Below are 17,132 nucleotides of genomic sequence, written 5' to 3' on the forward strand. Positions count from 1 at the left end.
GGCGTGAGAGCAAACCGGCTACGTGAGGCGCCACAGGAGGCGAAGGGAGCAAGATGCGGCGGGCGGATAGAGTGAGGTGTGTGCGTGGAGGCGGGTAGAAGTTGGGCAGCGCAACTGGCGGTGTGCAGAGGCAAGTAGAAGCTGGGTAGCCGGCGGGGAGCAAGAGTAGGATGACACGAGATGAACCAAGAGGAAGAGAAGGGATAAGGAAGGAAGATAAGGGAAGGGAAGAAAAATAAAAAGAAAATGAGAAAATAAAAAGAGGTATTTTTAAAAACAAGACAAAACTATTTTATCAAATATTTTTTAAAATAGCTTCAACTCCATGAGGGAAGCCCCCTATCTAAAGAGCCGGAAACGAAGTTGTTTTGGGAGGAGGCGAAATCCTACAAACAGCCCCTAGTCTCTCCTGGAGCTACGCGAGTGAGTGAGCACGGCCAACTAGATCTGACGAGGGACATTGATTGCATATTTGCATCGTAGGTCGTAGGGTGGCAAGAGATGTCAGGAGGAAGCAATCAAGCAAATGAAACGGACGGCGACAAGGAGCTGGGCACGAGCGATCAGCGCCCTGTTTCACCAAACCGATTACGTTTCCCGTGCCGGGGACGTCGCAGCTAGATCGAGCTTTCCTTTCCGTTTCCTTTGGAATTTGGAGTAGGATGCGATGCCTCGATCCATCAGTTTGTTGAGGTGGTTATTGCATGAGCTCGACGTAGCTTCTTCATGCGGCAACCACTGCAAAGGTTAACGATCGATCGATGTGCTGCTGCTGCCCAGATTCGCCGCCCCTGCCCCCTGGCGATCGACCGATCGATCTCTTTCGAAAACGAAGGCCTCATCTTTGATTTGATTTTTTTCAGCCATGCTTTTGCTGCGTGCATGTTTATCTTTCTGCTGGCCGGCTGGCGAACCTTGCTCCGGCGTCAAATCAAAATTCAGCACGCGATCACATAGAACCATTCAGAATTGCTCGCCGGCGGCGAATGAGCCGTTCAAACAGGCGTAGCTGCGTCAAACTGAATTGCTTTTGCTTGGACGGATCAGAGTCAGAGATGCAGCGCCAGGGAATTGCCAATTGGGGAGGCTGCCACCGTGCCACGCAATGACGCAAGGAACATCCTTGGACGTCTCAGGCAGGCGTGCCGGAAACAGAAGAGACGAATGAGAGACTCCAAGTTGGGCCCCACGGTTGAGATTTGAGAAGGACGAAACGGTCCGGGCTCAAAACCGTCGGGAGCACGGAACGGTGCCGTGTGACTGTCGGTGATAGTTTTGGGTCCTGACATCTGAGGGCGCGTTTAGTTCCCAAAAATTTCTGAATTATTTTGGATGGAGCGCGATTGTTATTCCCGCTTCCCCCTGTTCTTCATCGATGGCGTGCACGGGGAACCAAACAAACCTACATCGTTTCATTTTCAGTAAATCACTTCCTCACTGAATCCCAAAAGTTCAGAGTTTCACATCACGAGGGACGGAGCGACGACTAGCTAGTTGCAGCCGTCTCTACCCTCAAGGGCAGAGGAGTGGAGTGCGAGGTCTACAATTCCACGTCGCATGGCGTGCGTACGACAGGTACCTATGTTCGAAGGCAGTGAAAATTTGCCAATATCACAACTAATATATAAGAAGTTCGCATCAATATATCTATATATTTCTAAAGCAAGTAAAATTCATGCTGAAAGCTGTACACCAATGCAAGAAATAGGGGAGCTGATAGTCTGCACTTCGCAACACGTGCTTTGTGCCTTTGTCCTTAACTATGCTAAGCTTTTTTTTTTTTTGCCGTGTCAGTACTCCTGCACAGCAAATTAAAACCAACCATGCCAGGTGTGACAACAAACAAAGGGAAGGAAATTGTCTAGCGTCAAATATACCTTGCTCTTAAATATAAACTAATAAGAACACAAAAGAAAAGTGCTGAATCCTTTTTTGATGTTGTGGCCTAGATGTTTGTTAACGCATTGTGAAGCATTCTAATATTTTTTTTTTCTGTAATTGAGTAGTAATCACGCGTGGCACTTTTGGCATCATAGCAAGTATGCACTGGAATGAACTTACATTTCATTATGTTCGGCTGGGAAAAAAAAGCCGGCTAATTTCGACTAATGTAATAGTATTTTGTGAGAGAGAATAAACTGCAACAAACTAAATAAGCTGAAAGCAGGCCAACCGAAATGAGTAAATCGGACCATACATTTTTTTTTCAATACTCGGTTGACGCAACGGGGCAGATTTATGTCATACTCACCCTTCATGAGACAGTAAATAAAAAAATAAAATTACTGTGCTCAAATCAAATATACCCTGAAGCCTGAACCCTGAACCCTATTATGCCCTTAGCTTAGTTAGCGTTTCATTGATCTGAATTGAGCTACCTAATACAATGAAACTGAGCTACCTAGTTTCATTGCATGCATACAGTTAGTTGCACTGATCAGCAAAGACAACAAAAGCGTGATCTGAATTGATCTCTGCGATTCTGGTCGTATCCCATCTCATGCTCCCATGCACATGACAGTCTGGATTATGTCAGGCATGAGCGAAGCTTTTGGTTTTTTTTTCCTATAATCATTTTTCTGATCTCCACACACACTTACACTTGACACTTTATGGCGGTTCTGTTTCCTTCTTTCATGTGCTGCATCCTCATTCCACCAAGAACTCATCTGTGCGGTCAGTAGATTTTCTTTTGCCGTTGGCTCCAGATGCATTGGGGTGTAGTGTAGGGGTTCTAGCTACAAACGGCATGCCTGTGGCGATTCACCAATTCGTCGATCCTACCCCGCCCCGTGCCCCGGCGTCTCCGTTCCATTCGCACCGTCCTCTCCGAGACTCCGATCGCCATCACGCTTGGACCTCGCAGCGTGGTTGGAAGCTTCTTATTTGGTTTCTGGGTTGAGGGGCATGGATGCGTGTTAGGGTATGAGAAGAGGAACAAGACAGAGTGGATCGGAGGAGTTCACTAGCAAGGGAAGCAGCAGAGGTCTGCTTCTTGGAGAAGAAGAAGAAGATCCAGTTTAACTCATACATGCCGATACCCTTTACTCACGCCTGCATTCCTATTCCTCCATGGGCATTCCTACAGAGATTTCGATATTTGACATCGAATACGCACGCCTCATTTGTTTAGATATTAAATTCGTGAGTCTTCCAAAATATAACACCGAGCGTGCGAATTCTTTCAAAACGGGGGATTTCTTCTCCTTTTCTTGATTTCTGTCCTTTTCCATTGCATTTTATAGATCAAGGGAATAGACAAATTTGCCCCTAATCTTATCCTCGCTCATCTCTTCTTCTCTATCGCTGGCATCCACCATTCACTCGCCGGCCACCAGCTCCACCGCATCAGCAGACTCCGTAGCCACCGACATCTCCCGCGCCCTTGCATCTAGCCGCAGCCCCTGTGGCGGTGCACGGCCTCCAGAGATGATGGCGTGGCTGCAGGCCCCATGGCGGGCGCCCAGCGGAGCTCGCCGGCGTGTGGGGCGGGAGAGCGTGCAATGGCGGGTGGCGGGCGTCGATACGCGGACAGGGGAGGGATCGCACGGCCGTTGGCGCGCGGTCAGGGAGGGAGTGGCGGCCGTCAGCAGGCGGTAGGGAGGGAGTGGCTGCCGCGGACGGAGCAAGCAACGGCGCACGGGAAAAAGGATAGGGAAGAGCGCGATGCTCACTCTGGGCCACTGCTTGAGCACGCCGGCGTCCGTGGGCATCGATGGCGGCGTAGTCGAGGCAGCGATGGATGTCCTTTTTCGCCGAGGTAGCGGTGGGGATTGGGGAACATGTACTTGACAAAGTGGATGGTGAGGATGAAGTTGTTGAGGCGTCGCCGGCCACGGCGCACCAGGGCTTGCGCGGCTGCGCAGCTTCCTTTGCCACCGCCATGGCAGCGGAACTGGCGGGCGCAAGGTGAGCTCATGGCGCCCGCACGGCAGGAGGGCGGCAACATTCAAGAGGCTGGAATCCAATTGGTCAGGGGCAAAATGGTCCGCTCACTCGGGTCGTAAACTGAAAACGAAAAAGAAAAGATAGAAATCGAGAAAAGAAGAAGAAATCTGCTGTTTTGAAAGAATTCGCACGTTGGAAGTTAAATATTAAAATCTCTCATTTCTATAGCGCGGCGGGATAGACTCTAATCAAGCTGCCAGGGCCATCATGGACAGAACTTCGTCTGTAGTCATTCAATAAAAGAATTTTCTAATATTTTACAAAACTTCCTAAATTGGATCGCAATTAATAATCGTAATTCTTTTTTTTTTACAAAAAATCCCCTAGTTTGGATAGCGATTAGTAATTACATCCGAGAGTTTACATAGAACCCTCTATATTGGGATCGCGATCAGTATTCACGATCCGATATTTTACACAAAAGTCCCTGAAACAGAATAATAGTTGCGAAATAGTCCCTCTCCGCACTCTTCCCCATAGTCCATGGCTGATGCTCCCTTCCCCTTCCCATGCGGGCTTCCGCCGCCGCACCCCGCTCCTACTCGTCTCTCACCATGAATTTCAAACTGGGCAGCCACCACGGCGCTACCGCCGCGGACGAGGAGGAGGAGGGAACGAATCGTGTGCGTTGCGGTGGATGGGAGGATCACTATCAGGGATATGGGGACTAGATCGGAGTGTGGCTTCGCGGCCAGACCCATCTAGAGCCTCTCTCCCCTCCGGTGGCTTCCCCTCGCTTGCTCGTGCGACCGGCGCGGTAGGCGGAGGCGTTCCTCTTCTGCGGCGGCGGCGGCGGCAGAGTAATACGATGTTATTGCAGCGCAATGTTTCGAGTTCCAAAATCGCAACTTTCTCTTCAATTTTCTCCATCTCAATGCTCAGCCATGATTTATCTGATTCAATCACTTTCTCCTTGAGCAAATAGATCTGCTGTTCACTACCACACAGCGACACAGATGTAATTGTTGAATTCGATATCATGGCATCGTACTAAGATTCTGTTCCTTCGTTGACACTAAAATAATACAGACTGATCATTCGATTCATGAACTGGGATCAAATGACCAGCTACTCACACTTCTTACTTGATACATAAAAAATGAATCCTAAGCTGTGCACATGGTCTGGAAAGTTTTCTAAAGAGATGATACAATTGGCCCATTAAGTTCCCTTTTCTGATTTGACCAAAATTATAATTGGACAAAAAACTGTTGCAGAAGATGACTCAAATACCAAATCGACAAATTTTAGTAGTCAATTTCTCGATAACTTTCAGATCATGTTACAGGTCAACCTTTCACAGTATGCACATTGATAGCAGTAGAATGATTTACAACTAAGCATAATTTATTTCATAGAATTTTGAACTTAACTGAACTTAACATCAGAAAACCAATGCCTTGCTTGGTGCTGCTCATCTCTTATTCTCCTCAGCACATCTCAGAAGATGGCCCTCCCTGCCTTGAGGCTTGAAGGTGTCGCCCCATCTTAGCAGTAAGGGTAGACGGCGATGCAGCGCCTGCGTCGGGGAGGTGTGCACATCATCAGCAGCAGCAAGGCGAGAACGATGGTGACAAGCAGCCCCAGCAGGTTGAACGCCGGCTCATCATCTTCTTGGCTGCAACACAGCTTGCCCATGTTAGCTGTTAGAGAGGGAGGAGGAGATGAGTCTTGGTAGAATGAGGATGGAGGGGTGGGACTTGGCTAAAGGCTTCTTTCTTGGCTTGTGGAATTTCTTTAAGGCAACGACTGGGGATACAGGTCAGTCTTTCTATTATATGGTATGTTTGATATGAATCTTCTTTGCTTTTAGGCTTTGTTTTGTGGCTGTGGGTTGGTCTTAGTTGTTGAGACATCACTGTCCACTTTTCCATGTTGCATTTTTTTTTGTTATTTGGTCCTTTAGGTTGCAGATGAGACGACTCACTCAACCAATCAATTCCACACCAATAATACCACTACCACCCGACTAGGATATAGTTTGTTACAGCCACATCAGTAGGCATGTTATGTGGCATCAACTTCCTGGTTTTCCTTTCAGTATATCCTGGTCAAATTCATATTCGTCTGATCTGTACTGTCATTATCAAGTATTAATTTGGTTATATTGACACTGAAATCCATGTTAGTAGCATGTGCTGATACTGGTGGAACCAGGTTGTATTCAATAATTTGCTCTCTTTTTTTCAGTATATAGCTATGCAGCTGTGGCCTGTGGGTATGTTTTTCTCAAATTTTGCTTCATTCACAGGACACAGATCTATCTATAGCAATTAAATTGCGGGTCGTCAACATCAACTTGAATTCTGGTATGCACATCATTGGTACTTTAATTAAGAGACAGTTGCTAAAACACTTGCTAAAGTTGTTTTCATTGTATCATACATACCATATGTTATATTTACTGCAATTAGGTTGATAATGACTTCTAAAAATGGCTACCCAACTCTTGATTCCTCATTTTCCAAGTACCATTTACATTTTATTTTTTTCGAATAAAGACAAGACAACCTGTACTAGAAAAGAATATGATGACTTGATGTACTGTTTTGTGGCCTCATTTGCTAATGCAACCAACTCATCAACAACCACTTACCAACTAAATTGGAAATCATAGTTGGTATAACTGCTACTAAAATGGTACTGTTAGACAAATATCTTAATGCTGTATTAAACAGAATGACGGTCATGCTACCAGGTCTGTAAGCATGTAGCATTAAGAGGTAAGAACACATATGCATGCACAATTCTGGTGACTAAAAGGAACAGAGCACATTGAACATTCAATGACGCATACATGTCATCTGCCATGGTACATCATTTTTCAGTTCAAAGTCGATGCACTTGGAGAAGGAGCCTTTTCGTCATCGTTCTCCTTCTCTGGGACAGCCAACTCCTCTGCCTATTCCTCAGTGGTTATGGTCTCCTTGTAATCAATGGGTTGCTTCCCATCTGATTCCCCTGCACATGGGACGAATGGAAGTTTTGTGTCAGCACATGATGATGCACCAGAGCAGAACTATATCCCATGCTTCCATGTAGGGAATGATGGTGTCAAGAAACAAAATGATTAGATATTAAGGATAGCAGCAGATGCATGATTAATTAGGCCCTGATCACTTATCATGACCAATATAGATGAAATGTGTGGTTGGCACATAGCACAATTAGCAAGAAAATTCAACCTACCATCCTCGTCTCTCGAAACCGCACTAGAACTTTCCTCCTTGGGCACTTTGGAGACACTCTCATCATCTTGCTCGACCTTGATCTCCCCAACAGTCTCCAATTTCCCCTCCTCCTCCACTTTCAGTGCCTCGACAGCTTCAGTTATCACCTGCTCAACAACAGTAGGGTCTGGGAGCTCTGCCTCATTTTTTACTACCTCATTATCTTCAGAAGGTTTGGGTTGCTCTGCCACCCCCTCCTCCTTCCTTTCTGTTGTGCCATCAACTTCGGTCATGGACTCCTTGTCCTCAAAAACAGTAGGCTCTGGGAGCTCCGCCTCATTTTTCACCTCCCCAGTGTCCTCAGAAGGCTCAAGTTGCTCTGCCATCTCCTCCTCAACCGGGACAGCTGTTAAGGTGACAATGTCATTGTCCTCGGTAGTTGGGGCAGCTGCCAAGGTAACACTGTCGTCGTCCTTGGTCGTGGGGGCAGCTGCGATGGTAACACTGTGACCATCCTTGGTCACAGGGGCTACCGGTTTTGCAAAGTAGACACTACCGCCCTCCTCGGTCACCATGGCAAGCATGTCATTGTTCTTGGTCGTAGGAGCAGCTGCAAAGGAAACACTGTCATCATCCTTAGTCACAGGGGCAACTGGTACCGCAAAGGTGATATTTCCATCCTCCTCAGTCACCATGGCAACCATGTTCCTGCCCTTGGTTGCCAGGGGCGATGGAAAGGTAACACTGTCATCATCCTTGTCATCATCCTTGGTGATGGCGTCATCTGGTACTCTGAAGGTGACACTGCCATCCTCCTCTGTCAGCATCGCAACTGGGAAGGTGACACCGAAATCATCCTTGTTCTCCACGACCTCATCCTCGGTCGATGCAATGTCCTCACTCAGTGCAGCAGCAGCATTCTCTTCAGATGACATCTCTTTGTTTTCACCCTCATTTTTCTTGTCCTTGACGGCTCCCTCCATCGATATCTCGACGACATCGTCATTCTTGATATTTTCTTTTTTCTCCTCAGTGATGACATTCTCGGTTGATGCCACGTCGGCCTTCTGATTGGCGACCATTTTGTCCTTGAGAACCTCATCTTTCTTGTCCTCCTCCTGTTCCTTATCCTTGATGGCCTTCTCGGTCGATGCTTCTTTGCCCTTCTCAATGGTGATCGCTTCTTTAGCATCCTTGATAATTTCTTCATCCTTCTTGATCTCAACCTCTTTCTTCTCTGGGATGGCGTTCGTTGCTATCGCCTTGGCCTCCTTCACCGCAAATGCTTCTCTGTTGTCCCTGACGACCTGATCAGCCTTGCTGTTGATCCCCTCTTGTTTCTTCTCCTCAATGGCCTTCTGTGTTGATGTAGTTTCCTTGTTCTTTGCATCAGCGACCACCTCGTCATTGGCTTTCGCAACCATGGCAGAGCCATTATCAGATGGCGGAGGCGCACGGGATGACTGGGTGGCGTCGGCGACGACGCTGGATTTCCTCCGGAAGCGATTGCACCTGCTGCTGCCGGAATTGCCTTTGACCACAGCTTCTTTGGAGCCACCGCAACCCATGGTGGCTCAAAGGAGATGGAGAGGAGAGAACGTCGGAGATGCAAATGCAATGAGAGGAAGAAGAATTAATATGGGGTCTAGGATTTGAGGCAAGGAGAAGTCTCGGGAGATTAGGGTGTTATATGTCACGTGCATGTATGAATGGACAAGCTCGTGGAGAAATGCATGCATGCATGCATGATTTGACAAATTTAGGGAAACCATAAACAAGCAATAGTTCTTTTTTCTTCATAAAAGATGGAAGTTTCTGTTTTTTTTGTTGAAGAGGTTGTCACAAGTGTACTATTTGTCTAATTCAAGGTATTTGTCTAATTCAAGGTCATCGTTGCTGTAAAATTTGCTTCGCTTAGAAAACTGTTGTTTGACAAACCTTGTGCCTGCAGGCTGTCTTACCCAAGGTTAACCTAACCGGTGGGAACCGGTCCGGTTTGACCGGTTACCGGTCAAACCGGTCCGGTCCGGTTCCGGTTCCGGCCGGTACCCAACCGGCCAAAATTCAAATTTTAAATTTGAATTCAAAAAATGAAAAATTCCCAAAAAATTCCTAAAAATACTTCAAGGTGTGATGAATCTAATGGTGTCAAATTTTCTCAAAAATTCATTCATTTAGTATAGTTTGTGGGAATTTAAAGTTAAATCAAAAAAGAAAAAGAAAAAAAATGGGCCGGCCCATGAAGGCCCACCGATCAAACCGGTCAAACCGGCCGGTAAACCGGTCAAACCGGCCGGTAAACCGGTAAAACCGGCCGGTAAACCGGTTGCACGGGAGCTTTTGAATTTCAAACCGGTCAAACCGACCGGTAAACCGGTAAAACCGGCCGGTAAACCGGTAAAACCGGTCGGTAAACCGGTCGGAACCGGTTGCACGGGAAAATTTGAATTTATTTGAATTTGGATTTGAATTTAACCGGTTTCCACCGGTTACCGGCCTAACCGGTCCGGTAAACCGGTACCGGAGGGTGGCGGTAACCGGTTTCCGGTTGGGAAATAAAACCCTCTTACCTCATCCGGCTCGGCTGGCCTCCAGGTGGTTGTCCATGCTGATCCAAGAAGGAACTGTTCAGGCGTCATTATAACCCCCATCCCCCAATATGCTGACTAGGATACAAATGTTTGACTTGGTGGACAACAAATACCATGTTTTTCTATATCACAACACCATGCATCAGGAAGTATACAAATGATACTCAACGGAGGGAGTATCATTTGTATACTTCCTGATGCATGGTATTGTGATATAGAAAAACTTCTTCTGTGCCGTGTGAGCCAGGAAGCTCTCACTCTGATGGCTCTTGACATGAGCCTCTTGTGCTTGTGCATCTTCTACGTTCTCTGCTGCCTGCTCCAGGACTGCTGCCCGGCACCCTCCGTTCCTCGGGGCGTGTACCCTGATCATCCTCTGCAGTGCATAGCCCTACCTGGATGAATAGATTTCTGTATCCAGTTCGTTATGCGTTCCTTTCTACGCAACTGCTGATGAATAAACACTGATGAAAACTTGACCAAGTCTGGTTGTCATTGATATCTTGACACGATCCCTGAGTTAGTGACTCTTGGATTTTGGAGACATTGCCTTGAGACTCCAATGCATGTCGGGTTGGGGTGGTAAAGGGCATTAAAATTTAGCCTATATAATCTAAGGGCTCTTAAAAGAGTCGGGCTCTAATTTTATATAATTTTGAGCTAAAATTATATAAGAGCTAAGTTAAATTGTGAAGGGACAATGATCCATTACCACCTCTAATGTCGAGTCAAAGATAACCCGAATGGTAAATAACACAAGATATTGTGATCATTCAGTAGAACTGAATCCAGCAAACTGCAAAAAAGGAAGAAAACTTGGGCATATGCAAAATAAACCCAGGTTAGTCTACAGGCAGCGCAGCAGTCATCTTTTGGGTGGGTTCTATACAACGCAAAAAGAACTGTTCTATACATACAGGAAGCTGGTAGTTTAGTTTGCCACCGATGTTATATCCAAAACCATCTGCACTAATAATGCTAACAAATGCTCCTCTCCATGATGTTGGAGTGCGACTGCCCTTCAACTCTCTTGCCACATCGAGTATCCCAGCTGCTGAACACGGAACTCATAATCGCAGCAGGTAACCGAATGAGGTACCAAGAAGCGCCACGTACACCACAAACAGCAAGGGAAAGCCCACTTGACTCCTGGGAGCACCCTTCTTTCTTAGAAATACCTGGCCAAGACATCCATGATATTAGAAATAATAGAAGTTGTATAACTAAAGCCAACTGAAAAATCAAAATAAACATCTGACGTACATGGGTCTATGTTGTCTGCCTCAGAAAAAAAATTACATATACCAGCAATCACAGCCGATAGTAAAAAGTAATTTCAAGAAAAAACAGCAAATTCCACAGTGGGCAGTTAGGCGACTATTCTGCTTTGTATGTGCCATGGCTAATTTTCAGATAGAGATAAAGATATCAGGTGACTATCCATCAACCATGCGGATCTAAAGGCATATATTGGGAAATAACTGCAATATTGGTTGTCAGATGATATCCGGGGACCATTAAGCATATGAAATCCTGGATGGATAGCCCCACGACCGGGAAACATGTCATGAAGAATCTACTCGACCGGGAAACATGCCATGAAGAATCTACCTGAACCAGTTAATGGCATGATGCATTGATGTGCCAATCTGAAAAGGAAAATGCAACCCCTCTCATTCATTGTGAATATAAATGTGCTGCACCTTGAAATTTCAGGCCAAACAGCAACAGGAGGGGGAGGGAACTGTTGCTGAAAGACATTTTAGATTTTTCACGCTTCTTCTTTATGAGTAAGTTGAAAACCATGTTTTTGAATGCCCTTTTTTTAAGCAATAGTATATACAAGTCTTCTATATTTTTCAGACATCTATGTATTGATGAAGTTCAAGACATACCATTTCTTGCTGTAACTTATCCCGCTCCTGGGTGGTACTTCTGCTCTCTTCTCTTAGCCTTATTATCATCCTTTCAGCCTACAAGACAGAAACATAATAGAGTATCTTCAGAGTTCAATGATAATTATATTATCCTGATACTTGTTCAGGTGATCCAAAATATCCCATGGTGCTCAGCTACCTCTTCCAATTTTGATTCAAGATTGTTGAGCTTTGACTTCAGATTCTGAACATCTTCTGTTACCTGGTACAAATGTACAAGGAGAAAGTCAACAAATCAGTTGTACAAAAAGAATAAGGAACCTTTTGTCCCGCAAGTAGGGTAGGCTAAACATGAATCCAATAAGAGCCATAGACTCAAGAGGTTAATATTATGTTGAATTGAAGGCTGTGAAAGAAATAAATCAGGACTGTGTTATGGAAGGTGCGTACTCACACACTTGTCTAATTCAGTTTTCTCTGGCCAATATGAGGGCCACAATTCAAAACTGAATCCCATATTTTAATTAGCTCTTCACCATCTTATTTCATAACTAGGAAATTTTAAACTGGGCATACAGTGCACTAGATAATGGAAGCTTACATGAGACAATTGATGGTTCTGCACATTGAAAAGTCCCCGATCACTTAGCATAACAGCTTCCTTAGGAGTTTTCTCCAGTGGAGGAGATTCCTTAAAAACTGCAGTGCTTTGTTTCAAAGGAGGGGATTCAATCTTAATAGCAGGGGCATGTTCATTTGCAACAGTAGATGCATGTTCAATTGCAATAGCAGATGAATCTTTTTTATTGGATGGAGATTCTGTCAATGCAACTGGTACTTCATTTATTGGCACAGGAATTTCTCTCAAGCCTGGAGTCTCTTTGACTGGTGAAGGTATTTCAGTTGCAATTGCTGGAGTTTGTTTCAGAGGGGGAGGAACTTCTTTTGCAACAGCTGGCACTTCGTTCTCTATATTTGGCATCTCTTTCAGTACAGGAACTTCAACAGCTGGCTCAGTGTTGTGAACTCCATTAATGGGTTCATCTTCAAGAGAATGGGATGCACTAACAAGGACAACTCTCAATTTACTTTCCTCGATGTACCTGCCAGTTTCTTTGGAGAACTGAAAGAAAAGAATTAATGAGATTTACAATTGGAGCAAATGACATGAAAAGATTAAGGGTTACAGCTATGTGCTTACAAAGGCAGGAATAAGGTCCTCATCAGATGTACCATAAGGAACAACTGTGGTCTGCACCAAAAACTTGTCTTTTAATTGCATGTCTGGTGGAGCAGTTCGGAGTGCTTGCATGGTAACTACATTTAAGTAAAAAGCAGGCGCAAATAATATAAGAGAAAATAATAATGTAGTTAACATAAGAAGAAATCTTACAAGGGAGAGAAAAGTTCTATTACTATTGCCATGCACACATGTGAATTTAATGGGCAGGGAAAGTAAAGGAGGAATCCACTTATAATGAACATCAAACAAGAGGCACAAACCGTTCCATTTAGAAATGATTTAGGATTTAGATAGTTACTACTTACTACCTCCAGTTTGAATACTTATCGCTTTAGCTTCATGCACACTGAACCAGGAGAATATCAGTAAGTACTGAATTGCCCTTTTTCTTTGCTTGCTAATATTCTTCCATCTCTTAAATACCAAATACAAATAGCCAAATAGGAAATTTGGTAACAAATGTTGCCTTGAAACACAAAATGACATCTATTTACAAACCCAAATGGACTTCCTAAACCAACATCTATGATAGTGAAGCGGTACTTCATACCAGAATCGAGATGGCTATCATGTATCTCCATTTTAACTTAACCCTCAAGTAAGCATATTCTTAGATGTGGATTAATATGGGTACTCTCAAGGTGGTTCTACTTCAATGAACCTCCCGTGGACAAACCATGATTATCAATAAAAGTGGCCCGTAGATGCATACCTGTGAATTCACAAGTTTTCCTAGGAAGGATAACTCCAGTATTTGGTCGAACACAGTATCTTTTTGGAGATGTTGTTTTAACCTAGCCAATTCGAGAGAAAGAAAGACAAGATCAGATATTGCAGTTTTCTATATGCTCAAAATACATTCAATGTGATCATCCAGTTTAGCATAAAATGAGAGCAGCGTACACAAAGCTCAGGCAACAAAACTTCTAGTTATAGCTCTAGCATAATCAGAAACTAACTAGATGGTTAGAGATTGATTTTTTTTTACTTCCCAAGATGCTTCATGATCATCCCAAATACCTACTCAACATTATACATAATATTGGAAGTTCGGACATTGCAGTATCAACCCATTAGTACAATTGGAGAAAGACTTTGAGTAGAAAATAGGAAATAATAATTGAGATGTACATCAAAGTCGCTGACAAACCTTGAAAGCAACAAATTCATTGGACTTGTTGACTAGATGTACAGTACATGAACTTTGTTTCTTCACCTCAACTGAAAACCAAGAAGGAAAAAGGGGGTCAGATTTTAAAACTGAAGAAGAATGCATACAGAATTCGATGTTTGAAATGAAGTGACACATTTGAAAAGGCACTATCAGAAAAAAGATGTATGAATGTATAACCGTATAAAGAATAAGAATGCTGAGGTTAGCTCTAATAACCAATCTGCAATTGACCAGCTGATCTATTTTACGATTTCAACATGGGTAGGTATCTGTGAGAGAAATTAGGTTCATCCTGTGAAAATCAGAGTCTCCATTTGATAAAGCACATATTTGACAAGCAATATTGTCGACAAGTGCATTGCCGATGTTCTTCACACACAAACCAGAGAAAAAGTAGTGACGTGGAAAACTCTTAGACCTTCTAAAAAGATCAGTAACATAACATTTCACTACGGGTCCCACAATTATTACTCTAAGCATATTCATTGTCTCTTTTTTTCCCTAGAGAACACTCATAGGACCATTTTCACTTCGTTGTGTAACCTTTTTGAGACAAAATCAGTTACAGCTATGATTGTACTCAATCCAGGTCCAGCCCAAGAGCACTGCAACACACTTGCAGTTTATGGCTGCCAATTCATTTACCGTGTTCACAAACCTTAACACCTTTTCCTCTCATCAAGTTCCTTCTCTCTCAACACAACTGATATTAGGAAAGGTGCGAGCCATTAGCTCACTTTCATGCTAACAAACCAAACATGAACTAACTGCCAAGCAGACCCCTCCCTGCCTGCCTCTCTCACACGCTGACACACACCCCACCAGTCACCAGACTTTACAACCACTCGCACCACGAAATCTATCTGTTTCTAACCAAACGAACAGAATGGAAGCAACCAACTAAAGTACTAGTCTAGAAGAAAAGCTCCGAGCTCTACACTGTCACGCATTACTGACAAAGTAAAGGGAGGAAAGGTATGCTCATTGCTTCGACTGGATCCTCTCATCCAGTGATGAAAGAGAGAAAGAGAAATTCTGCAAGGTGGTGGTCTAAAGTTGACGAAACCGCTAAAACTGAGAAAAGCAAGCAGAGGAAAAATAAAAGTTCGCGAAACCGTTGCTTCCCAAATTCACAACTCCCAAGGGGTTTAACTTGGCTGCTACTCCATCGAATACACGTCGAAAAGTTCCGAGCCTCATCCCCAAAAGCAGCGGTTATTCATCGGAGAGCTACTCTGTGATCAATTCAAAGCACCCCAACAAACAACTAGACAAAATCAACTCCAATAGGCGGAAAGCGTTCGAAATTAACCTCCGCACGCCATACGGAATCCGCCAAGCGCAAAACGCTAGCTACGCTAACAAAACATCGAATCGAAGCGGACATTCGAGGCCGCACGCCACCAGCATCATCTACTCGTGCAGTTCGCCGGTCGAGGCAGATCAGAAGAGCGGAGCAGGGAGGAGGCGGGAGGGACTTACAGGTGAACTGGAGCTCGCGCGGGTGGATCTCGACGAGGTCCTGGTCCATCGCCGCCGCAGGCTCCGCACCGCAAGCACACCGGCTACACCACCACGACCACGAGCAGAGCGCGCGCCGCTGCCCACTAGTAATTCGCAGGCGGCACCGAGTCTGGCGGGGTCGTGCAATCAATCAATCAGTCCCCGTCCCGAAAGCCTCGGCGTCGCTCGCGACAAGGACCGCCCTCCCAATCGCAATAGCAGCAGCAGAGGAGGAGTTGGAGTGAAGACAACGGGATGAAGGGACGGGGAGGCCACTCCGTCGCCGGCTCGTCCCCCCTCGCGTCCGCGCTCCGCGGCGGTTTTGACGAGGGAGGTTGGAGCGGGGGACGCGGAGCAGGCGGCGAGGTTTCCCAGGGGCGGGGTGCGGGCCCGGATTTATCGGTGCGGGTCCAGCCGGCAGACCTCTGCCCGTTTTGCAGATCCGTCCCTACACTCCCCCACACCTTTTCACCTCTCAAGAGAACGTGGACCTCGCTTGTAAACTTGCCCATAGGCCAGGCCCTTGAGTGCAAGTAGTAGCGTCGACACAGCAGCGTGGATTTCTGAAGCGGGGCACTGGCAGGTGGGGCCGTCCGCCTTCACCGCCCTGTCGGCAGTGACGTGGCGGGGCTGCTCCAGCGCGAGGAGCGCCCGGTGGTGGTCAGTCCCGGTGACTGGGCCTTGAATTTCGGTGGAGGGCCGCTGCTAGCGTCACACACCACACACGGCCCGCGAGTGGATCGCCAAACGGTACGGCGGGCCCAGCCGGGGTGCCAGGTGGAGCGTCGCGGTTGGTTGGAAGGCGGGGTCACTGTCAGTTCTGATGCTGTGTGGTTCCCGCTGCGCCCGGGGAGGCGACGGCATCGCCCAAGGATTTCCACATGGCTGGCTGCAGGGTGCATGCCAATGCCATCATCGTCTGTCATCAATCCGTAAAAGTTACCAGACGAGCCGAGCAGTACTGGTACTAGTCTTGCCATGGCTGCTAAACAAGTTTAGGAGAGCGATCAGAGCATGTGCGCCCGCTCCTTAACGATCTGCTGGACCTCCCTCTCATCTCTCAAATGGTACTTTTTAGTATTGATGGCGAATTTGAGCATTCTGACCTCCTCTCGTCTTCAAAATCTCTCAAATGGTAGTTTTATGGTATTGATGGCGAATTTGAACATTCTGCTGGAGATGCTCTTACCTGCATGTGGCTTTTGATTGGGGGAATCGGATGTTGCTTCGAAGAAACAACAGCTCGATCTGATTTGCGGCTGACTAATGTACCATGATTAGTTCGCCATTTTTCAGCGAATAATTATAACTCTTAGTACTCTGTTAGAAATGTGTAACGCGTATTGTGAGCTTGGATACGTGGCCACGTGGGTATGTAGAGCATGAGCAGCCTACAACTACAACCACAAATATATGGTCTCACAACGCGCCAAGCTAGGAGATGCTAGTTAGTAGGGCAGAGTTGTGATTATAGTCTACTAGGAAGCAAACGCGTTGAGCTGTTGAGCCAGTGCACCACCGTTTTCTGGAACTACAACACGGCTAGCTAGCTAGAGAGAAAAAGGAACATTTGTATAAAGGAAATCCGCCTTTTCTCATTTTTCAATGATCTAGCTGATGACATGA

At 45.7% G+C, this 17,132-nt stretch overlaps 2 protein-coding genes and 1 long non-coding RNA gene across 4 annotated transcripts; 1 reads left to right on the plus strand and 2 right to left on the minus strand.

Moving 5' to 3' along the window:
- Positions 1-4,378: 4,378 nt before the first annotated feature.
- On the plus strand, positions 4,379-9,080 carry LOC120673673. 2 transcript variants are annotated; one of them, XR_005674735.1, is made up of 3 exons: positions 4,379-5,709; positions 6,200-6,257; positions 9,070-9,080. It is a non-coding gene; the product is annotated as an uncharacterized LOC120673673 (long non-coding RNA). The 2 variants fall into 2 exon arrangements; XR_005674736.1 differs by lacking the exon at positions 9,070-9,080 and adding an exon at positions 8,512-9,008.
- LOC120673672 lies at positions 6,595-8,734 on the minus strand. Its single transcript, XM_039954633.1, has 2 exons — positions 7,138-8,734; positions 6,595-6,909 (listed from the first exon to the last, which is right to left on the minus strand). The coding sequence occupies exons 1-2, from the start codon at positions 8,684-8,686 to the stop codon at positions 6,851-6,853; spliced, it is 1,608 nt and encodes a 535-aa protein (XP_039810567.1). The 5' UTR covers positions 8,687-8,734; the 3' UTR covers positions 6,595-6,850.
- A 1,350-nt stretch (positions 9,081-10,430) lies between the features above and the next one.
- LOC120673577 (vesicle-associated protein 1-2-like) lies at positions 10,431-15,877 on the minus strand. Its single transcript, XM_039954482.1, has 8 exons — positions 15,486-15,877; positions 13,980-14,050; positions 13,542-13,623; positions 12,788-12,903; positions 12,188-12,709; positions 11,786-11,848; positions 11,605-11,682; positions 10,431-10,887 (listed from the first exon to the last, which is right to left on the minus strand). The coding sequence occupies exons 1-8, from the start codon at positions 15,532-15,534 to the stop codon at positions 10,777-10,779; spliced, it is 1,092 nt and encodes a 363-aa protein (XP_039810416.1). The 5' UTR covers positions 15,535-15,877; the 3' UTR covers positions 10,431-10,776.
- Between the last annotated feature and the right edge of the window lie 1,255 nt (positions 15,878-17,132).

This window comes from Panicum virgatum, chromosome 5N (genome assembly GCF_016808335.1).
Source record: "Panicum virgatum strain AP13 chromosome 5N, P.virgatum_v5, whole genome shotgun sequence".
Classification (NCBI taxonomy): Eukaryota; Viridiplantae; Streptophyta; class Magnoliopsida; order Poales; family Poaceae; genus Panicum; species Panicum virgatum.